This window comes from Clupea harengus, chromosome 6 (assembly GCF_900700415.2).
Source record: "Clupea harengus chromosome 6, Ch_v2.0.2, whole genome shotgun sequence".
In the NCBI taxonomy this organism is placed as follows: domain Eukaryota; kingdom Metazoa; phylum Chordata; class Actinopteri; order Clupeiformes; family Clupeidae; genus Clupea; species Clupea harengus.
The window spans coordinates 16,362,817-16,386,706 of record NC_045157.1 but is presented as its reverse complement, the minus strand read 5'-3'; the positions used below and the strand labels follow the sequence as shown (position 1 = coordinate 16,386,706).

The 23,890-nt window shown below is 48.3% G+C and overlaps 1 protein-coding gene across 3 annotated transcripts in view; it reads right to left on the bottom strand.

Annotated features, from left to right (window-relative positions):
• Nucleotides 1–204: 204 nt before the first annotated feature.
• fto (FTO alpha-ketoglutarate dependent dioxygenase) overlaps nt 205–23,890 on the bottom strand; it is a 128,319-nt gene continuing 104,633 nt past the window's right edge. For all 3 annotated transcript variants that reach the window (XM_031569199.2, XM_031569198.2, XM_012827006.2), the window contains 2 exons: nt 3,424–3,564; nt 205–2,435 (listed from right to left, as the gene is read on the bottom strand). In XM_031569199.2, coding sequence (XP_031425059.1) covers nt 2,429–2,435; nt 3,424–3,564 — 148 coding nt within the window. In that variant the 3' untranslated portion in view covers nt 205–2,428. The remainder of the gene's footprint in view (nt 2,436–3,423; nt 3,565–23,890) is intronic.

Here is a 23,890-nt window from a genome sequence, read left to right as displayed (position 1 = left end):
ACTCTCCAGAGCAGGCCTGACTCCGGGCCAGACCTGGCCCACATCTGGCCAACATCTGGCTCCAGAACCGGGGTCAGATTTGCTCCGAAGTCCGCTGCTATTTGGGTCAATCTTCTGTCGTCGTCCCCCCCCACCCCCCCACCCCCCACCCACCCAGATACCAACACTTGGAAAAACAAAACACAGACATGAACAAACAACAGAGAAGAGAGACAGAGGAAGGCTGCTTGGCTAAGAAAATCAACCCTATAGCATTCATTTCTATTCGCAGGAAGAAGGCCACTGCAGCAGTCTGCAGAAGGGCGGGAGAGAGTGTGCCAGGTCGGAGCTCAGAGGAAAAGTATGGGAGGAATCTTATGTCCACTGACCTCCAACGGAACTAATGTGACAGACCATGCTTGATGTTTGTCAGATTTCGTAACCCTAACGTTGTACTGGAGCTACGGAGACACCACTGTGGTTCAAGAGGACTGGAGGGTCCGAATCTCAACTTGGCGTCCTACAAACTACATGCTGAATCAAGCATGTCCTTGATCAGCAGTGATTTGGTAAATGATCAAAAATGTTGGCCTGGTTATGTGGTCTCCAACACTTATAAAAAAAATCTCAAATGACAGAAAAAATCTCAAATGACGGATGATTACAGTAGCCATCTTGAACACATACAGACTTGTGACATTTTTACATTCTGCAACTAGCTCACTATTGATGGATATTATTGTTGTCTGAAGCAAGAGTGTGATGATTTCGGTACTCTTCAAGAGTTGATCAGTTGCCAATATTTGTTAGCAGTGTAAGCCTTGTAACTCCAGTACAAAACTAAAGTACCAAACACCAAACATCTTGCATTACCAGAAACATTATCAGTTAGTGGAATATACATATAAATTTGACATTATACCAAACCAACATTTTAAAAAGGGAGGCTAAGCTTTTTAACATTTTCAATTGACTAGGTGAGTAGGTGAGTATTTGTGTGTGTGATCTTTCTCTCCTTAAACTGATCATGGGTCCTACCTCTCCGTTTCTAGCACAAATATCTTCCAGACTAGCTACAGGCGTAAAGGGCCTAATCCCATGCGCACACATATACGCACACACACACGCACGCACACACACGCGCACACGCACACGCACACACACACACACACACACACACACACACACACACACACACACACACACAAGGTAGCACCAACATACTGAAGAAAATACATACTAAACTCGATGGGAACTTTACCAAATCTCATATAAACAAGCATGGTCTCACCAATTCATACAAATAAATTCATTCTTTGTAACAAGTTTTCATACCTTCATACTCAAAATTACTATATATCTTCAGACACACAAACACAAACTCCCACACGTGAACACACACACACACACACACACACACACACACAGAGACGCATTCACATACACAAACCGCCAAAGACACACACAGACACACGCAAGACTAAAAACAAGTGCACATAATACATTTGTAAAATGGCATCATATGCCATGCCCTTTATCCTACACATAAAACCATTTCAGTCACCTCGCGAGAGTGGGAGACATCAGCTCTTGACTCTCAAACAACAAAGTCACAGAGAAAGAAATAGAGAAATAGAAATAGAGAGAGAGAGAGTTACAGAAAAATATCTCATAAAGCATCTATGTGTAGCATCTATATGAAGTGCATGTATAGACCTCGTTTCTCACTGAACGTAAAAGCACAGTATTATGGAACATTCAAATGAGAGAACTAAAATATAATGGGAGATTATTGTCATTACATGGATACACAGGACACGCCATGGGTAGTTAGTTAGTTTAGTTAGTTATCTTGCAGGGGTCTAGTAATTAGCTGGACCACTGTGACACTACAGGCTGCGTGATCAATCTACCTATCTATCTGTCTACCTATCTATCTAACTATCTATCTATCTATCTATCTATCTATCTATCTATCTATCTATCTAACTGTCTATCTATCTATCTATCTAACTATCTATCTCTGGAGGAGAGAGTGATGGGGGGGGGGGATGGAGGGGTGGTGTCCCTTCTCTTGTGTTGGGCTGTTCGTCCAGGTGTGCGCTAAGCCAGAGAACCTTTGGAGTGGTGTGGAGTCTCACGGGAGAGGGAGGAGGAAAGAGAGGGAGCGAGAAAGAGAGAGAAAGAAAGAGAGAGAATGAAAGAGAGAGAAGAGAGAGAGGGGGGGTGTGGTGGTGGGGACCATGAGGGTAAGGAGGAGTAGGGGTGGGTGTGTCGTAGGGTGCCCATGTGAGGGGCTCTCTGGTAGCCTGGCTGGTTCGGCGTTGAGGGCACGGCGAGAGGGTGTGTGTGTACTTGGGGGGGGGGGGGCAGGATAGGTTCTGTGCGGGTCCTGCCATCTTGTGCCGTCTCTCCCCCGCAGTGCCACTCCCTCCTCAACAGTAACCAGTCACATCCTGCAACGGAACACAGAATACAGACCTTGTGCTGTTGCATCCTCTGATTACACACACCTTTGTAACAACCTGATCTCTTTCTGACACTCCTGCCAAAATTACCCCCCACCCCTTACTACCTGTTATGCTACAACACTGATATGTCCTTGTCAAAACCAGTTTCAACAGACACTTAACACAGAAAAAATGGCATTATGCCCTTTAACTATGGAATGTATATGCAAGCTCTTCACCACGTATTCACTGTGCAAGTATTGTACACGACAAGTGTGATTCCTATATGGTTTTTACAGATCTTTTCCATATGCCCCCCCCCCCCTCTCTCCGTATCAGCAGGTACTTTACATGAGTGGGAGTCACTCCAGGTTCTCCTGGCTGACTGGAGAGGAGGCTCTGACCTGACCACAGATTGCAATTAGAAGCAGGTCAAAGCTGCGGTGCGTGTACATGTGTGTGTGGAAGAGGGATGAAGAATGCCCAAGACAAGGGCCTGACAGGTCCCAAATGCCATGGCGAGGGAATAATTGAAGTATATTTATGGTGTAGGGTTAAGGGGGGGTTGACATAGAGAATACTTTTATGAGACCTAGAATGATAACAGCAAGGTGCACTGTGAGGCATGGAATTAAATGTGACAAGAAGTGACTGGCATTCCGGTTACGGTGAGATATTGAAGTTGAGATGCAAAGAGATACCTGTGTGTGTGTGTGTGTGTGTGTGTGTGTGTGTGTGTGTGAGAGAGAGAGAGAGAGGTGGGGTGAGGTGAGGTGAGGATGTAAGTATGAGGGTTGATCTGTTTCTAAGTCAGGTGAGTGTGTTCCTCATTTAATTTAAGTTTCCTTAAATTAAATGTGTGTGTGTGTGTGTGTGTGTGTGTGTGTGTGTGTGTGTATGTGTGTATGTGTGTGTTTGTGTGCCTGTGGAAGTGAGTACATCTCAAATATGCGTGCCATTAAGTATGTTCTCATCATGTCTTCTCACCACTCACCTCCATAGGAGCGACTCCACCCGGCTGATGATATCGGCCAGGTCAAAGGGCAGGGGCATCTCGGGGTCATCGGGGTCCCAGTAGGGGCGGTCCAGAGGGGCCTCCTCTGGGGGCAGAGTCTGAGCAAGACTGGACTGGCACCTGGAAGAGCAACAACACCACCCCAGGCCATGAGAACCACGTCCCACTCAAGCAAGACAGGCCGCTGTAGGCCCTTTACAATGCCTTTGCTATTTATAGTACTCATAAGCTGTTTAAGATGAAAAAATAACCAGATTGTGTGTGTGTGTGTGTGTGTGTGTGGGGGGGGTAATGGCCTGTGGGAGTAGTTGTACTGCACTGAGTGCGTATGTGTGTTTCTGTGAGTCTGCGTGAAGGGTATTTGGGGAAAGTTAGAGGACTGTTTGTGTGGAAGACTGTGTGTGTGTGTGTGTGTGTGTGTGTGTGTGTGTGTGTGTGTGTGTGTGTGTGTGTGTGTGTGTGTGTGTGTGTTTGTGTTTTTATTTGTCTAAGCACACAAGCCTGGGGAGGGGGGTTTGACGAGAGGGTGGGACATTTCCTGTGCTGTTTACAATACCCAATAAGTGTGTCTGCCAACGGCCATGTTAAACAGTAAGATGTGTATCTTCAGGGCATAGGTGTGAGTATGAGTGTGTGTGTGTGTGTGTGTGTGTGTGTGTGTGGAGGGCTGTTTCAGAATAGGCCCCTTCATGGTGCAACCACTGCGGGAGGGCTCAGGAATGCGCCTTGTGCAATCAGACAGTGAGGAAGCATTTTGAGTGGGAAGTCATGAATGCCTGTTGCATGCGCTGATGATTCCCGGAGAGAGAGAGAAAGAAAAAGACAGCTTTTTTAACATCGCCAGATGGCAACGCCGCATTTGATGTGATCTCATTACATGACATTAGATTTCAACACCGCTCTGATTTATGTGCTCTGATTGTTGCCTCACTTCCTGTTTTCATGCAAACTTCACTGGAACCAAATGGGTGGCTGTTGTGGTGAATCAGCAGTGATTTGCTCATGATGCGTAGGGGGAGAGAGAGAGAGAGAGAGAGAGAGAGCTGCCCTCCGTATGGTGGCATACTGCTGCTGCCGCTTCTAGAGCTGGTAGTGGTGGTGCTGCTGCTGCTGCTGCTTGTAGAGCTGGTAGTGATGGTGGTGGTGCTGCTGCTACTTCTTCTAGAGCTGGTAGTGATGGTGGTGCTGCTGCTACTTCTTCTAGAGCTGGTAGTGATGGTGGTGGTGCTGCCGCTGAGCTGTCATCATAAATCTGCCCCCCATGGTTACAGATGGGAATGACCCTTGACCCAGAAGCACAAGCGAAAGCACCGTGGTGCAGTCGGAGTGCTCCTCCACCCTGGATGAGGCCAGTGGTACTCCCTTGTCGGACATTATTAAAAAGAAGCTGCTTGGTCCTGACACCTACCCGCCACACCCCCCACCCCCCCCAACCCTTTCACCCAGCTGTATCTCCTTACACCCAAACACACCACCCCTCCCCAAAACCCCACCCCTCACCTCCCCTCCCCTCCCCTCCCCTCCTTGCCCTTAGCTGCTCCCCCAACAGCCCCATGAAGACCTCCCCTGGACAGGCAGGTTATGGATAGGACCGGTGCGGTCTAAGTGGCCGGGGGACACCTCATCGCTGCCACAATTTGCGGTTATATATTTTGTTCGGGGGGACCACTTTATGCTTGAGTGGCTCTCAGGCTAAGTGCTACAATTCAGAGTGGTCTGCCCTCAGTAGGTAGTGCATTACACTGGCCAGGGTGGTATTAACATATACCATTCCAATATATCTTCCTCGCTTCAGATGAGGGCTTGATAATAGCATCTGTTAACATGCACTAAGTACCATTATGTAGCACATCACTTCATAAATAATACGATTAGGCGACCTTGGGGCCGGGCGACGAGCGATGTGTTTAAATGTTCTCATTATTTATTTAGGGTGAGAATTAAAGGAAGCCACTCTTTGGTGGGAGGAACGAGGCCAGCATAAATATCCAAAGCTTGGGAGACTGATACACACACACACACACACACACACACACACACATGCACACACTCATACAAATACAGAGAAAGCCACACAAAAACAGGTCAGTCCATGTTGGTGACTGTATGCTAATTGAGCAATCCAGTTTTCTGTTCAGATTATTCATTAATTTGAGGAGGGGTAGACCATAAGCAACTGCGACACAACATTAACAACAAACAAACAAACAAACATAACATTCTTACTGGTGGCCTGGTGCGGAACAAGCCTCTTACATTCTTCCAGCGTAGGCCTGTTTGTCAGGTACCAGAGCCGCAGTCGCTCTGCCATTTGTTTTGTTTGCACCTGCCCTTCTCATAAATGCAGAGGTAATCACTGTACACATTTGCATGAGCCAATGTTCTGAGAACCGTCTGTAGCACCCTCAGGCACCTCCACCCTTCTGATCGGAGCATTAGATTTCACACCTTTGCATTCCAGAGAGAGTGAGAGAGAGAGCGAGAGAACGAGAGAGAGAGAGAGAGAGAACTCAATAACAGGAGACTCAGGACCTACTCTACCTCATCAGGCCTCCACCTCCTCCAACACAAATGCAAATGGAGGGCAAAAATACATATAAACAGGTGCACCCAACACACACACACACACACACACACACACACACACACACACACACACACACACACACACACACACACACACACACACACACACACACACACACACACACTTCTGTAGCAGAAAACAGCCCACAGCAGAGGGGGAAAATGCTAAGGTCAAAGACAAAGAGGCAGGAGAGGAGGTGATGTTTGCGTGTCCCAAGCGTTGGTATGGATTAACCTCCGACAGATACGGGCTAACTATCCCATCTGGTGCTCAGTCGGGGGAGATTGGCAATACAATCAGTCATTTCAATTTGCCCTGAAACCCTATAGCCCTGCAGCCCTGCTGAAATGGTATGCTAATGTAAAAGGTATCTATGATTCTATCGCGGTTATTCCACTGGGGGACCCCCACCCCACCCCACTCCCCCCTGTCTCTCTCTCTCTCTTTTTCTCTTTCTCTTTCTGTCTCTCTCTCTGCACTTGAACTGAACAAAAGTGAGAGCACTGCAGCCTCATAGACTCAACTGCCTCGGCCCCCTTGCGCTCAAACTAACCACTTTAGCTAAAGTGAGTGTTAATTATGGACAGGCAAAGCAGTCAATAAAAGGTTAATGTAAAAGTCAAAGGATAAATTCCTTTAAGCATTGCATCATTCCACCATCTCCACGACCAACGCGGTGCTCGCCGGCTGCCTAATCAATACGTTTTACAGTAATGCGCTCCCCATCGATTTCTCTGCGCAGTCCTTGCCCAATGCTCTCTGCTCCCAGAAAGGGAAAGAGATGGGGGGAGGAGGTGGAGGGCAAAAGGAGAGAAAGAGAGAAAGAAAGGCTGAAAGTAAATAAAATAATTAACCTCTCCTCTGCTTTCTATATTTTGCTTCATCTTCTTTTTTTTGTGCTTTTTTTTTGCTTTCCGAGAGAGGAAGGTGATAGCAGTGGTGTTCATTTTTTTTCAGGAGTGCACTGTGCGGGCTCATCAGCAGGACCGTCCATCTCCGTGCCCGTGTAATCATCTGCAGTACACTCACACTAGGGCCATACATTAAAAGCCTTCAACGCTCTTAACAGCATGGAAATGCGCTTAACAGACAACATCAGTGCTTCCGACCAGAGCAATTACACTGATAGATGCATGATTGTGACGGGAGAGGGGGGGGGGGGGACTGCTGGGTACATAGATGGGAGACAACACTTATTGCATTATAGTTGTAAGGGTGGGGAGGGGGATCATTTATATCTGTAGAGGGGAACAAATGGGGATGTTTGATTAGAACATTAGGGGATAGGGTGCAGGGCGGAGGAAGTTATCTGTCCTGGCCGGAATGGCTTCGGGAAGAGAAATGGGGAAGAGCGGAGAGCACGAGGAACGCTCGCTGGATGGCAGGGATGGATGAGGAGAAGCGAAAAAGAGGGAGAGTGTCGGGTGTTTTTTTTTTTTCCGTCCCAGAGATTTGACACAGGAGTGCAGGTGCTAGGCTTTTTACGGCCTTGGCAGCAAGGCAGAGTGCAGGAGAGAGAGAGAGAGAGAGAGAGAAGAGAGAGAGAGGTGAAGATGAAGATGAAGAAGAAGAGGAGTGTGTTGGAGGAGGGAATGCAATCCAACGGGTCGTGCAAAAACAAGTCCGCGTCCCATAAATCACGCTAAAGAAAAGCCTCACGCTAACCCCTGTTGCCAGCACAACAGCCTGCCTCACACATCGCAGGCAGGCAGACTTCTGCACACTAACAATAAAGGGGAGAAGAGAGGCGTATAAAACACAGGCCTTTATGTACGACAAGAGAGAGACACAGGCCCTTGAGCTTGTCTTTCTGAGCAGCTTAGAAAACAGGAGTTCACACAAACACTCACTCGCATAAACACACACACACACACACACACACACACACACACACACACACACACACACACACACACACACACACACACACACACACACACACACACACACACACAGTCGTTGGGGTTATGTAGTTTACAGACTGCAAACCCAAGCACGTGCTTTCAGAGGATCAATCGCCTCCTATTGTGTGCAGACAGTGCTGACTGTACACTTTTCTAATGTGTCTGAGTGTTTCCAAAAGGAGGTGTGTATGTGTGTGTGTGTGTGTGTGTGTGTGTGAGTGTATGTGTGTGTGAGTGTGTGTGTGTGTCAAATGCGTGACATATGTTCCTTTCATTCTGATTCTCTTTAAAGAGCCCTGCTAATAAAATGAACATCTGATCCACTCTTTCCTCTAATGAATGGCTGCAGAAAAACACGCTAACTTGGGGGGGGGGGGGGGGGGGGCTTTTTCTTTTTCTTTCTTTGAGGCCAACCACTTTTAGGGAACAACGGAACAATGAGCTATTACTTTTAGGTGGGGCACCTTTCCCCCGAATCCCCCCCCCCCCCCCGACTCTGGGAGGTCCCCGATACATCTCAGGAGCAGAAGAAGCCCGACAGGCCACATGAAAGGAGCTGACCTGTTTATTAAACGCTACCAGGGATCAGCCCTCAGTGGGAGAGCAGAAGGGGTGGACTAGAACAGGGGTGGGGTAGGTGGGGGTACACGGGCCACTGCACACATGGAGGTGCGGTACGCTATGTAAGGCATCGCTGGTTGCTCGACACTCCTCCGCGATTGGAGAGGTAGAGCCGGCAGGGCCGTCTCGCCCCTTAAGTCGTTTGATGTGGGCAGACAACGCGAAACTGCCTGGGTCTTCAGAAACGGGGGTGAAGGCAGCGAAAAAGAAACAGATGTCACATTAAAACACACACACACACACACACACACACACACACACACACACACACACACACACACACACACACACACACACACACACACACACACACACACACACACACACACACACACGAACAAGCAATGAGGTAGGTGCTTAACAGCCTCGATAATTGAGGGGGTGCCGTAAAATGTGCCTGCAGTTTGATCATGCAAGGGCTGATGGTTGTGTGTGTGTTTGTGTGCGTGCGTGTGTGTGTGTGTGTGTGGGTGGGTGGGGAAATGAGTCGACCCCTGAGGTGCTGCTGCAACCTGCAAACCAGGTGGACATCCATTAGCCAGTTAACAGCATGACAAATTACACAACACCCCGTCCCACACCATTCAGATGCCTCAGGCTATGGGATGGAATGCGGCCTAATGTCAACACAGCCCTGTGAGTTTATGGCTAGACACAAGCAGAGTTAGAAAGAAATGACTTTCTGAAGCAAAAGACTGACATGAAAAACAAATGCTGGGATTGAAAACAAAGAGAAGGATTGTTTTTTTTTCACTTTTTGCAAACATCCACAGCCGTTTGTTCTTCCGTCACAGGCGTTAGATTGATCACTCCCTTGAGGCAGCCAGGGCTACCAGAGGGGCTGCAGAGAAGAGGAGAGGAGGAGGAGAGGGGGGGATGTCAGACAGAGAAGCCACCTGTGAGAGCTCTCCACCTGGGCTTCTCAGGCAGATGGGGCCCTCTGTCTGCTGCTGCTCGCCATCCACAGTCGCAGGCCGAAACACAAACGTTTACTCTGACTGTGGCGTCGATGCACGTGAGGACACAGCTTTGGCAGTGGCAGGGGTGCACGCCCCCAAACAGCAGTGGGGGGCTCCCACATAATCCACCGAGGCTGATATTTGGCTGGGGGTGAGTTTTTCTTGTGGGGGGGTGGTTAGTGATGATGATGGGATGGAGGGGGGGTAAATGTTAGGATGGGGATATGCAGTCAAATACCAGAGTGAAACATTTTGATATACTGGGGGAAAACTAATTAGTGGGTTTAAAGAGACATTTGAGTTTTTCACGATGACGGTGTTTATTTATACAACCCAGGAGAGAAAATGGAGCAGTAAGAAGGCTTGATGGAGAGGGTAAAGAGGTTACGAGCCTGTGAGTGTTTGCAGTTTTTCACAGCCTAGCAGCTGAGGACCCATAAATCTCGCTGTGATCAGGAAGAGGGTTACTGCGGAGCTGGGAGCAGTAACTCTCTATTCCCCCCCCCCTTCTTTTCTTAGTGGTGGTGGTGTTGGGGGTGAGGGGAGTAGCGTGCTGTGTTGCTGTGAAAACTTGTTGTTCATGTGTCGAGCGTTCCTGTAAAACGATCGTCCCCCTCCTGAACCTCCCCCCAATACACACACACACACACACCAACCCCAACCTCAACCCAACCCGCACCCCTTCCAGGCTCACTAACCCACGCCTTCTGGGCAGACGGAGGAGTGCAGCAATAAGGCCCATGATGGATGGGCCTGCCTCGACAGCTATATGGCCCTGTGCACCGGGGTGACACCTGACCCTGCTCACATGATAAGGTCGGGAGAGACCCACACAATTCCCACCTGTTTGTCAGGGTCAAAGAGGCTGGGCTAATTATACCTATCGGGCCTCCGATTGCCTGGGTTACAAGCCTATTTGCTTGGCTGTGGGCGACCGTCGCCTTCAAACTCTTGAGACTTTTATGGCCGCGGGTTTGAAGGAGGTCTGTGACGGAGGCTCTAAAAGTGTTGCACAATAGAGATTCTGTTTCGACTGAGGAGGCGACTGTTAACCTGCTTTGCGGCCAGGAGGCGGATCGGGTGGTTTGAGCGGACTCAATAACGAACGAACGAATGAATGAACGAACGAACAGTGAAAACAAACTCTGGAACAGCCAAGAAAGAGAGAATGGGAGAGGAGGAGGAAGCAGTGGAGGTGAGCGCCGTTTGCCAGCACACACACACACACACACACACACACACACACACACACAAGAAAAGACTGAATGTCAGTACACAGAATGCCTTTTAAACACATTAATACCCTTATATACTGGCCATCAATCAACACACACCAAATCCAAAAGTAAATAGCGGATTTGTTCTAATCAAACACAGGAACACACTACACCTAAACCACTCAACGTGAAAAAGCATGGATCATCGGTGATGTCCGCCTACTAGGCTGCACACTCCAAAAGTTAAAGCTACCGTGTTTTCCTAAGGATTTGCTTTAACAGAGACAAGGATTTGTTGTTCCAAATGTCTTGGAAGCCTCACAGACCTACAGTTGGCATCCTTCAATAACAGATGAATGCAAACATCCTTAACTGCATGAGTGGAATATAGCCTCGAGAGCAATACGACAGCCGAAAAGAAATGCTGCCCTTAATTTCAGTCCTTTGAAGTTAAAACCAAAACCGATCAGTAACACCTTGACTCAACCACACTTTCCATGTAGAGAACAAGACAAAATCAAGAGTGCAATAAACATAATTATGGGTAATTTGAAGTTGATGAGATAATTGCAGTAGAGGTATTGTCACCGAGGTGTACCTGGAATGCTGTTCCGTCATTACAAATTTGCTTGCAGCATGTTCCATGACCAAAGCATTCACAAGTTAGTGTTAACCACTGTCCTTTTGTTGTTGAGCACCTCTTTTGAACCTGTATTAAACCTGGCACCTCAGAGGCCCTGGTTATCTGAAATGCTTTCACATGAATGAGAAGGGTGGGGGTGGGAGGAGATGAACAAACACAAACGTCAGCTACTGTAATTTCCCTTTGGGATCAGGAGGGGAAGGCACATGACTGGTTTTTCGGCTAAAGCGAAACACTTACCTAGAATACGCCACAGGTGCTAACTGACTTTCCCATGAATGTTACCCGGATACAAAAACACGTGATCAAGAATGTTTCTTCCGTCTAAGCAGTTTCTCTCTCTCTCTCTCTCTCTCTCTCTCTCTCTCTCTCTCTCACACTCTCTCTCTCTCTCTCTCTTTCTTTCTTTTCTCACTCTCTTTTTTTCCTCTGTCCTCTTCCCTCTCTCTATCTCCTTCTCACCTTCTTACTCACTCCCCCCCTCTATTTCTCTCTCGCTCACTTTCTCTCCCTCCTCGCGTTCTCTCTCCCCCTCTCTCCCTGTGTAGGGCCTGGAGTGAGGGGGCTGAGCCCCAGTGCCAGAGGAGGCCATGTACTGCCAGGTGTTTGAACTTCTGCATCACCTGCTGCTCCTGCTGGGTGAACACGGCTTTTTGTTTCAGCCTATTAAGTAAATACTGTAATTAAAGGCCGTGGCATTTAAAGTGCTGTGAACACTGAGCAATTTGTTTAAAGGAGCAAGCAGGCCAGCCAGCCCCTCAGGCTCTGTACTGAGCCAGCTCATAACACACAGGAGGAGGAGGAGGCACAAAAGGGTGTGTGTGTGTGTGTGTGTGTGTGTGTGTGTGTGTGTGTGTCTATGTGTTCATGTGCATGTAACACATATTCTGTGTACACTGTATGTGTGAAGGAAGAATTGGGGGGAAAAAAAAGCTGTTAGTTTGTGCATACACATGTTTGGGCAAACAAACCTCAAATGCCACACGTCAACACGCACTGAAATGGCCGCATTTTTTTGGGGGGGGGGGGGGGGCTTTCACACCCATAGCAATTAGAGCAAAAGCAAATCGTGGTTTAATCCACCCAGCCCTTTGTCTACAGTGTCTTTGTTTGGCTCATGTCAACAGTCAAATGTAAACTGACAATGCCATGAAGAGAGTGTTTTGTCTTGTGTTGGCACTTGCAGGGTTCTTTATAAAAGGTCCCTCAAGGATAAAACACCTACTTGATATGAGTGCAAATATCACGAGGGATCGGGACATTAAAGAAAATAAAGTGCAGAGGGCAAACAACTAAAAACTTTGCAAAGAGGTATTTCCTAACTAAACTGCTTGTTACATTTGACAACAAACGGAGTCAATCACCTCATGTGCCCCTCTCTGATACCATGCATGCCTTGGACTTTGGCCTGCTCTACTGATCCAGAATCAGATGGGCGGGTGGGTGAGCAGGATTAGGAGCCCCGTCGGCGGGATCCACTAGCTGGCTTGGGGCCAGTCGAGAGGGTCTGGTTGCTTGGGAGCAGAAGACCCAAAGCCCCTGAGCTCACATAGCAGCACAGCACAGCTCAGCTCAGCGCGGCACTGGCTGCTCTGCGGGTCTTTCTGCGAGATTACATCTAAATCCTGATTTAGCCTCTGGGTCTCAACACACACACACACACAAATATACACGCACAAACAAACACCAACTGGCTAAAGTCAGGAACCCCATGTCACAGTGCACTTGTATAACAAACTCTCTTTCTGTCTCTTTCTTCCTCTCTTTTTCTCTCCCTTTCATTCTATCTCTGTATCTCTCTCTCTCTCTCTGCAGATGAAAAGGCTCAAGCACTAAGGCCTAAGAGGCTACAGTTCCAAAAGAACAGACATGCAAACACTCCCAAATGTGCAATGCGCTTCCGGAGAGAGACACACTCCTCTGGCGGCTCAGCTTAAACTAGCGCAAGGCGGCTGGGACCACGGCTGCTTTGATTAAAAAAAAGTGGAGTGGCCAGTTTTAGGCAAGGGCACGCATGTGTGTGTATGTGTGCGTATTTGTCTCTGTTTGTGCATGTGTGTGTGTGTGTGTGTGTGTGTGTGTGTGTGTGTGTACGTGTGTGTCTGTTTTAGGGGTGGGGTGTGTCTGGGGACTGGATTACCTTCCCTCATGGGATTCCTGACATACTCACTACAACATCAACATGTCACTGTCCATTCTCCTCTCCCTCCCTCCTAAGCCAGCCACCCCTAAGCACACCAAACGCTGACCATCCTCCCCTCCTCTCGCCCCTACCACACCCCCCCCCCCCCCCCCCCCCCCCACCCTCCCTCTACCCAGCGGCGGCCGCCACTTCAGTTTTAGCTCTGCCTGAGTGCAACTGTCCAGCAAGCAGCACTGGGAGAGGACAAGCACAACCAGCTGTGAATACAGGAAGAGACAGGAAATCATTGAGAAGCTTGCCCCGATGAATATTTGATGAGGGACGAGGGGGCTTTAGCACTCTGGTAAATCTGAGCCAAGGGCCGAGGGGCCAGGGGCCGAGGGCGGCACATCTGCCATGCCACGCCACGCCACGCCACGCCACTGCCAGCCCAGCTGAGATAAACAGGACCTCTGCCCCCCGCCACACATACTCTACATATACACACTAACACACTGTTTGTGCCACCCCACCCTTAAAAAACAGCTCTGACCAACGGGGCCCCCTTCACAGCGCCGAGCAGGTCTCCTTCATCTGTCGCCGTGACGAGAAGGGTGCAGCCACTCTCAGAAAGGCCATTTTGTTGCTGTTGCTGTTGTTGGAAATGGGTTTCATAATTATGACGCCAACATCCCCCCACCACCCCCACACTTTCTCTATGGCACTCAGCCGTGACGGACAACATGACACAAAGCCACGCAGGCAAAAACAAAACACAGACGAGACTGTCCATGCTTTCATCTGTAATAAAACAAGTTCAGATTCATCCTGCCAACCAGTTTGCCACTTTTTCACGCACACGTGACGCTGATCTATGCCTCATGGCTGCACTACAGCCTTTCTTTTTTTCATAGCGATTCATCACCGCCGCACATTTCGACAGCGTTCAAAGGTCTGTCATTGAGGATGAAGAAATACGAAAGTACCGGGTGAGCCTTTGATAGCAGCTGTTGCCACAATTAAAGAATAACAGCGGCGCATGTTACAACACCTCCACCCGCCCACACCCTTCTCCAGCTATTGTTTATTCTTTTCTTTCAATAAGATGTTGCATCTAGCTACAATCGAATGGAATCCGACAATCAAACATGAGTGTTGGAACATGATTAACACACTATGGCATCCTAGAATGCTGGCAGACAAAGCTTGCGGTATTTTGAGGTGCTACAGTCTCTGAGGGCACTGTGTGACACACACACACACACACACACACACACACACACACACACACACAAAACCCAGAGATCCGGTTGGGCAGGATACTCATTGCTCTGGTACTCAAACCCGTGCACCTCTCTCACACACACGCGCACACACCGCCTTCCCAGAGTGGCAGTGCATGGGAAAAAATAATGGCTCAGGCAAGTTATAAAAAAAAAACCTCACAAACACACATACAACAGGGCTTGGTGGTGTGCACGTAGGGTGTGTGTGTGTGTGTGTGTGTGTGTGTGTGTGTGTGTGTGTGTGTGTGTGTGTGTGTGTGTGTGTGTGTGTGTTTTTAAAGTTAACCACAAAGTCTCTAGCTCCCTCTGATGGTGGAAGACACACCCCTGGGCATCTTGACACACCTCCGTGAAGAGACACACTGGAAATGGGGAGCAGGGAGGGGCTGCAGTGGAGGGGGGAGGTGAGCGTGGCCCAAACGCCATCCCACTGGGGGATGCCTGAAGCACCTCTGTCCTGCACGACCTCAACCCCACCCGTCTCAACACACCACAAGCACATAGAGTGTGTGTGTCTGTAAGGGGGCGAGGGTGTGTGTGGCGGTAGGTGTGTGAGTGCGAAGGAGGAGGAGGGGGTACCAGGTGAACTAGTGAGGGTAGGGGGGCAGATTTGGGCGGATCGATACTGGCGTCTGAGAGTTGCGGGAGGGGAGGGGTGGGCTCCCGGGAGAGAGCCGTGAGGAACACGGAGAGAGCTGTGGGGGTCCCCTCCGCCCCCCCTGGGGGAGGGGGCTTCTACCTGTCTGCTCTACGTCCTCCCTTCCGCTTCAGTGCCCCCCTCAGCACACACAGACACACACAAACAAGGGCGCGCACACACACACACAGACGTACACACACACACACGTACTCAGCATCGGAAGAAACATGGAGCCAAACAGCGCCTTAATGCCCCGCACTCATCAGCTCTTGTGTACAACAGCCACTGTGGAGGACGCAGGGGGGGCAGAAGAAGATACCGGGAGTACACATAGGACACACACACTCAGACAAACACACTCACACCGCAAATACACACACACAAACATGCACACACACTGCTCGGCACAGATACAAATGGCTTGTCCGTGTAGCCCCCTGCCTCCATAGGGGCCTCAGGTACCTCTCTCTCCCTCTCTCTCCTTCTCTTTCTCTCTGTTTCTCTCTCTCTTGCGTCCTGTGTGACATGACCCCGACAGGCCTGAACAACGGCCAGGCAAATCTCAGCTCTCAGGATTTAATGCTCTAGAAAGCACACAACACAAAAAGCCACGGCCCTTTGCTCTCTCTGTCCCCCCACCCCCACCCCCACCCCCACCCAGACACAGAACATCCACTCACTGTTGCCTACTTACCTTCAATCATATTTAACATCAGAGAACAGGAGATGTAAAGATAGAAAGACAGAGGGAGAGGGAGAGAGAGAGAGAGAGAGAGAGAGAGAGAGAGAGAGAGAGGGAGAGAGAGAAAGAGAGAGAGGAAGAGGGAGGGGAGGAGATCAGAGTGCTGTACAATGCACATGTCTGCCAGCCCACCAGCTGCTCTGACATTTCAGGCCACAGGGACCGCGGCAAAAGAGCAGATGCTCGCACAGGAGCCCAGGAGCACAGAGACTACATGCTACAAAGTAAGTACACACACACTCCACACACGTGTCTACCAGGGTCCCCTGGCTCTCACCCACTCAAGATGCTCTCTGAGGCTGGCCGCTTCATGTGTGCATGTGCGTTTATCAGTGTATGTAAAGTGTGGGTGTGGGTGTGTGTGTGTGCTTGTGAGCATGTATATCAGTGGCGACTAGTGCTTTTAAACACAGGGGAAGCACAGTTCAGCTGATTTTTAAACAACAATATACATAAACTGATGTTATCTGTGTCTGCAGCCAACTAAACAAAATAAACAGTATGTACTAAAATGAAGCCTACATAGTTTGAGTTAGCTAGCTAGTATTGCATTCTCTGTAAGATAGGTAGCCAGCTAGTTAACTTGCAAAACAAACGTAGCATGCCAAATTTAGAAGTCTGCATTGAATGTTTTATCTAAGCTGGACAGTAAATGATGAGGAAAAACACATAGCTGACTGCCACATGCCTATCACATCTGTGTTACGGGTAACTAAACTGCCATGCTCCCTCTGTATTTGACACTTATAAGCAGTTTGACAGCTAATACCTGGTCCAAGCCCCTTTTTGAAATCTTCCAATCCCATGCGTCCAGGCGTTACAAAAACGAATTTATGAAACATTACTGTACAATTAACCTTGAGATATCGTACGGATATTTTCACCCGTACAAAATGCCCTCTTGCAGACTCCCAGTGAAGCCAAGGTGTGTCCAAAAATTCTAGTTCAAAGCCCTAATGTCAAATGACCATTGATCTGTTCTTCATTTAAAATGTAAGGAAGAGTACTTCAAGCTGTGCAGGACTCCATTGATGGCCGCCCTAAAAAACTGCCGCTCCCCCCTAAAACCGCCCGCAAGTTCCTGCGGTGGAAAAGCCCCTAATGGGGTCCTGTGGTCTGTACTTCCACAGCATATCATGATCAAGTGGACGCAAGTTGGACGCAACGATGTTCACGTGTTAATCCAACAAACTTGTTCAACTAACAAACAGCATGGCAGTCCTGCCAGATATTAAATTTGTCTGTTCGCAAAATATATTCGTTTTAACCAACAGTAATATCGACATATAAATACATATTTTACAGTATTTCACAGAAACAGTATTAAGGTGAAGGTGTGCTTCCCATGCAGTCTCAAATCAATGTATGTATAGCCTAGGTAGGCCTGTTTGTATGTAGTTGTGCATGGCGTGTCTGTGTAAGTGTATATTTGTTTAGCCTAGGTATGCCTGATGGTATCTCTTTGTGCATGGCGTATCTGTGTAAGTGTATATTTGTATAGCCTAGGTATGCCTGTTTGTATGTAGTTGTGCATGGCGTGACAGGGTAAGTGTGTATACGTATGTATAGCCTAGGTATGCATGTTTGTATGTATTTGTGCATGGCGTGTCTGTGTAAGTGAATGCACGAGTGCAATAAACTCTAGCATTAATGTGTGGCATGCTAACAGCTGGACCAGGAGCTCTGCGGACACACCAGCCACTGAGCCAGCCAGCAGAGACTGAAGTCCTGGCTGGATGCTGGATGCTGGATGCTGGTGCTGGGGGCTCAGGGACGGCGTGTTCCTGCATCCCCGCCCTGATGTGAGTTTGCAGGAGACATGCAGGGGAATGAGGGCTCAGAGAGGAAGAGGAAGAGAGCCAGAGGATGGAGAGAGGGAGAGAGAGAAACGAGTGAATGAGATGTGGGAGTAGAGGAGGAGGAAAAGAAGAGAGCACGAACGAAGAGGATTGGGAGAGAAAGAGGGGGAGGGGAGAGAGAGAGAGGGAGAGAGTCAGAGAGACAGAGAGAGAAAAGAGATTTCCGTTGAGCACTGCAGGCAAAACTTATGGTAATGCATGGCTGGCAGCTTCCTCTCATAACTGTAAACAGGATCTTGGTAAGGCATATAGCCTCCAGCGAGGCCCTAGGAACCTGGCACCACTCACAGCCTGCTCTCGAGCTTCTCCGCTTGGCTCCCACTCCCTCTCTCTCTCGCTCCCTCGTTCTCTCTCTCTCTTTCCCTCTTTTTCTTCCTCTCTCGCCCACCTGCCCAGCTCGGCTCGTTAGTAATTCATGAACACCCGTCCTCGCATCCTGACACCCCATACATGACACGATCCACATGTCTCCGACTCTAAACTACAAAGAGCTCCTTTTGTCTCTCTAAGAGAAACACGGATTATGGGTGTGTGTACTGCTCATTTTACACTGGCGCACAAACCAGAATTACTATGTAGCGGAATTTGTACTGTTCCTTTTTTTTGTTATTTTACTCTGTAGGAGGATGCCTCATTTTCTCTTCTCTGTAATGAGGCTAGATCTGAGGAGGATATAACTGCCATCTGACTGCTGTCTACCGCTGAAACAGCACAGGCCAGACCTGCAGAGGAGAGGGCCATGGCACACAGTGGAGAGTGGTTTCAGGTGGGTTCAGTTGTTGACTCCAAAAGGGACTCCAGAGATGCAGCCCTCAGCCAAATTCTCCTCAAGTCTAGCTATCTGTCCAGTGTGTGAACTCAAAAAAGCTCCGGCGTTAATGTTGGGTCCTGACTCTGTAGATAGGAAACATACAAAGTACATTGGACCAAGCCATACCCTATTCCAGCCAATCAGCAATGCTTGGTACAATCACCCATGAGTTTGGAACTGAGAGCTAGACTGTGGCAACCCAGTGTAACAACTCTCATGCCCCCTTGCTAATACTGACTCCCACTTCCTCTGTCTCATTGAATATTTCTCTACCACATTCATCTGCCCCCTGCTGATTTCATTGTCTGCCCAAATATAAAACCTGATACTTTTTACTCTTGCATCACTTTGCCTTTTATTCCACCCATTTTCTCTCTCTCTCTCTCTCTCTGCTGGCACAGGCCTCTTCCAGCTCGTCTGAACACATGTCGCCACCACAATTACATTATCTGTGGCGCGCTGTGACACAAAAGTAGTGTGTCGTAATGCCAGACCCAACACAAAAGTAAACAACTTCATCTCGTGTCGTGAAATATGTGTCACTGTGATTGCGTTAAGCTGCCCGTCGTGGCCGGCCCGGCAGCTGAGAGAGAACCCGCGTCCTAATTAACGCTGGGGCTTTGAGAAAGACAGACAGGGAACACGATGGAGACTGAGAGAGATGCAGAGAGAGAGAGAGAGAGAGAGAGAGAGAGAGACGGAGACAGAAAGAGACACAGAGACAGAAAGAGAGCATCCCCCCCAACGCCGCTCCCTTCAAACGAACCTTTCCACCGGGAGCCCATTGTTTGGGCTACAGTGGTGGGGAGAGACGCCTTATTTACAGTTTTTAATTGCTCTGGTGATGAGCGACTACGCAGAGAAAAAGCCATGATAATCAGACCACAATAGATTTGTTACTCTTTCTGACAAGTGAAATAAAACGTCGAGCCGTGCCCAGGGAAATGAAGAAGAGTTTACAAAAAGAGAGCAAGAAAGCAAGACAAAGAAAGAGAGAAAAAAGAAAGTAAAAGAGAGAGACAAAGACAGAGAGGGTGGCTATCGACAGAGAGATAGAGATAGACAGGGAAAAAGAGAGAGAGAGACGGTGATATTATGTATTGGTTGGATGGAATCTAAGGAAAAGGCCTTGCCTGCTCCGTCCCATGTCCTAAACCATGTGGCCAAGGAGTCCAGGGCCAGGAACCCCAGAGCTGACCCGAGACACAGCCATCTTTCCCACACTCAGTGGAACCTCTGTGTGTGGCAACTCCTCTGCCTAAAGCAAACAGCAAAACGTCACTACAGAGAACCCTCATGCTCAACCACCCTCCACCAGCCACTCATCCTTCCCAACACACATGTAGCCAATATCAAAGGCTAGCCTTTCCACACAGAAATCTTCACCCTCAACTGTCACCATGACATAATAACATTATGTGCTGAGGAGGTGACTAATATCTTTTTTGCTTGACACAAACAGTTAGACAGCCTAATCAGTGGGAGACGTTTGGGTGTGTGCTGGAACTAAGTGTAAAAGAAAAACAATAATTTGTCGACTTAGTCATCAAAATATAGAGGGCATTAACAATCTCCCAGCTTGTGTAAGTGTGAATCAGTGCATGAACACAGAACATGACCAGACCGGTGCTGTGCTGTGTGTGTGTGTGTGTGTGTATGTGTGCGTATTTGAGTGAGAGAGACATACCATGCATTCAGCAGAAAAAGGTCCCTCTTAAGTTAAACAAGTCAAATTATATGCCATTATTATGGCCCATAAAAATGGAAACGCAACCACATATTATGAAAGAGGTTCATGAAAATTTAAAGAGCCAATCAAGTGGCAATTATTCTCTTTAATCTCCTGGAGGCAGCCAATGGAGAAGCGCCTGGAGTTGTGGCAGCCTGGCGGGGAGCTCTGCCTCCTGCACATTCCAACGCGTGCACACACACACACACACACACACTTACACGCACACGCAAACCAAACACCTCGTTTGCATTATGCTCAGCTCCACCAGAAAGTACACGCTAACTTTGAAACTTTTTTTTTGTCTTTTCTTTTTTGCTCAACGTTTTTGTTTTGTCAAAAACTGAAAGGTTTTTGCATCATTTCGCTAATAGCGGTACCAGTGTTGTGTTCTGATTGCACTATGTATCTTTCATTCCGCACTGTTCTAATTCCTTCACACTCGTTTGCTCATAAGAGAGGGAGGTTAGGTTGCAGGTTAGGTACAGGAATGGCATAGAGGAATTCATTAGTTACATGATGTTGATGTGCCGTGATAAATAACCGTACAGATAAAACCGTTTGGGCCTGCATGTGGTTGCTGTCTAGTTGGAAGATGGAGGCGAGGAGGCTTTGAAAGCCCTGCTGCAGCCAGTCCATCACTGGTGTGGAGAGTGATAGGGGAAACTCTCGAAGGCCAATCCCCCCCCACACACACACACACACTTACACACACCAGTGTGGACTAGTGGAGATCGTTTTCTGTTGCCTATGATGAAGAGAGGACCGCTGGAGAGATAACACTCACACCCCTGTCTCATCTGTTTTGCCATAAACACATAATTCAAATAAATACGACATTATAAATTACATTTGAAAGTAATCAAACGTGATGTCACTGGCTACTGGTGCGTATGGATTTGTCTGGAAACAGGAGTTGTAAGAGATGCGACTGGGGATAAGTTATTAGCATGTGTGTGTGTGAGAGCATGTGTATGTGTATGTGAGCATGTCTGTGTGTGTGTGTGTGTGTGTGTGTGTGTGTGTGTGTGTGTGTGTGTGTGTGTGTGTGTGTGTGTGTGTGTGTGTGTGTGTGTGTGTGTGTGTGAGAGTGTGTGTAAGTGATTGGGGACAAATCAGGGAACAGGAGAGTAATCAATGGCAATGATTCTGGCCCTCTCTTCATTAGAGGAGCACTTGAGATTCAACTGATATCTTTAATCAATCCCATATCCCCAAGCAAGGGGGATAAGGGTTAAACTGCTGCTAAACTTTCACTCGCTTTTTTCATCCAACCCTCTGTCTGGAGTGAGAGTGGTAGAAATTCCTGAGGCATATATGATTTTTCTGCATGAACAGAAAATGGCTCTGAGGCCTATTTTTTTATGTATCCCTATTTCTCTCTCTCTCTCTCTCTCTCTCTCTCTCTCTCTCTCTCTCTCTCTCTCTCTCTCTCTCTCTCTCTCTCTCTCTCTCTCTCTCTCACACACACACACAGACAGACAGACAGACAGACAGACAGACAGACAGACAGACAGACAGACAGACAGACAGACAGACAGACAGACAGACAGACAGACAGACAGACAGACAGACAGACAGACACAAATCCCATGTTGATGTCCTGTGCCTCAGTAGCATGGGTAAATGTGGTCTGCTGAAGATGTTTAATTACTGAACAGCAGGCCTAACCGCTCGACTCAAGCACTCCATCTGACGCTCCTCTCTCTCCTCCCTCCTCACTACCCTGCTCTGTCTTCTCCTGTCCTTCCCCTCTCCACCTCTCCCCTCTTTCTTTCTCACTTCATCTCTTTCTCATAGCAGCAGACAGAAAAGGAAGTGTGTGAGTGTGTGTGTGTTCGAGCGCCTGGCTGTCGGTAAACTTAACCGCATCGCTGAGTGTGTCAGTACAATCATTAGTGAACACCTCCAGCTCTGCAACCCATTACAGAAGGAGGATGAGGACTGCATACGCCCAGATGCCACACACAAACACACACATACTCTTACAGACACTTATCCACCAACACACGCACAAACACACAAACACATACACAAACACACACAAACACACACAAACACACACACACATACACACGCACACACGCATACACACACACACGCATACACACACACACACACACACACACACACACACACACACACACACACACACACACAGTCAATAGCTCTGATTTCCCTTGTCAGCTCCATGCCAGACACTGGTTTAAAGAGACATCAATCTGTGATGTCAGCACTTATCTAATGAACCCTCACAGATCGATGGGCATGCTGCTCCACTAAACACAGCTACACTTTATTACCCTCTGCCTTCACGAGCTGCTGTGCATCGCTAACAAATGACACAAACAAGCTTGTGTGTGTGTGTGTGGCTGTGTGTGTATATGTGTGTTTAAGTCTATGTGTGTGTGGCATACAACGACAAAAAAAAGCTGAAAATGATTGTTGTTGTTCTGACAAAAAAAACATCAAAATAACACAGAGAAGCTTTTCATCAATGCTGTCATTCCTTCAACACGACCAAATGCTAAACTAAGCGCACATCAAGTGCAAATATCAGTCGCGTGACAAGCCAGGCGAACATGACAAATTGAGTGACACCAAACACAACAATGCTCTCTCTTGTGTTGTACCAGAGGTGTGTGACTGTGTGTTATTGATAAAGACTGGCGGTGTGAGTGTGTGTGTGTGTGTGTGTGTGTGTGTGTGTGTGTGTGTGTGTGTGTGTGTGTGTGTGTGTGCGGGCGCGAGTGTGTGGGCGCGAGTGAGTGTGTATGTAAGTGTGTGTGTGTGTGGGTGTCCAGTGTCTTGTGTTTTCACTGGTCTGAGAGCCATCTCATCTCACCGCCCATTGACTTCCCCCTTGTGTGAGTTACTTTATCTTCCACAAGCAGCCATCATTTTCACATGACTTCCCTCATCATCAGGCCTGTAATGAGGGTGGGCAAGCAGAGAAGGGATGGAGAAGGGAGGAAAGAAGGAGTGGAGGAGAGAAAGAATGGAGGAGTGGAGAAAGAAGGAGTGGAGGAGAGAAGGAGAGGAGGAGTGGAGAGAGAAGGAGTGGAGGAGAGAAGGAGTGGAGAGAGAAGGAATGGAGGAGAGGAGAGGAGGAGTGGAGGAGAGAAGGAGTGGAGGAGAGAAAGAGAAGGGATGAAGAAGGGAGGAGAGAAGTAGCTCAAAAAGGGGCACAACGCAGACCAAGCACAAAACCAGCCAAAGGGGGGAAAAAAAGAGAGAATAAAACAGAGAAAAGAAACATTTCGAGAGAAGAAACGAGAGGAGCAGGAGGGAGGAGAGGGACACAGGAGAGGGAGAGGGAGCTGGAA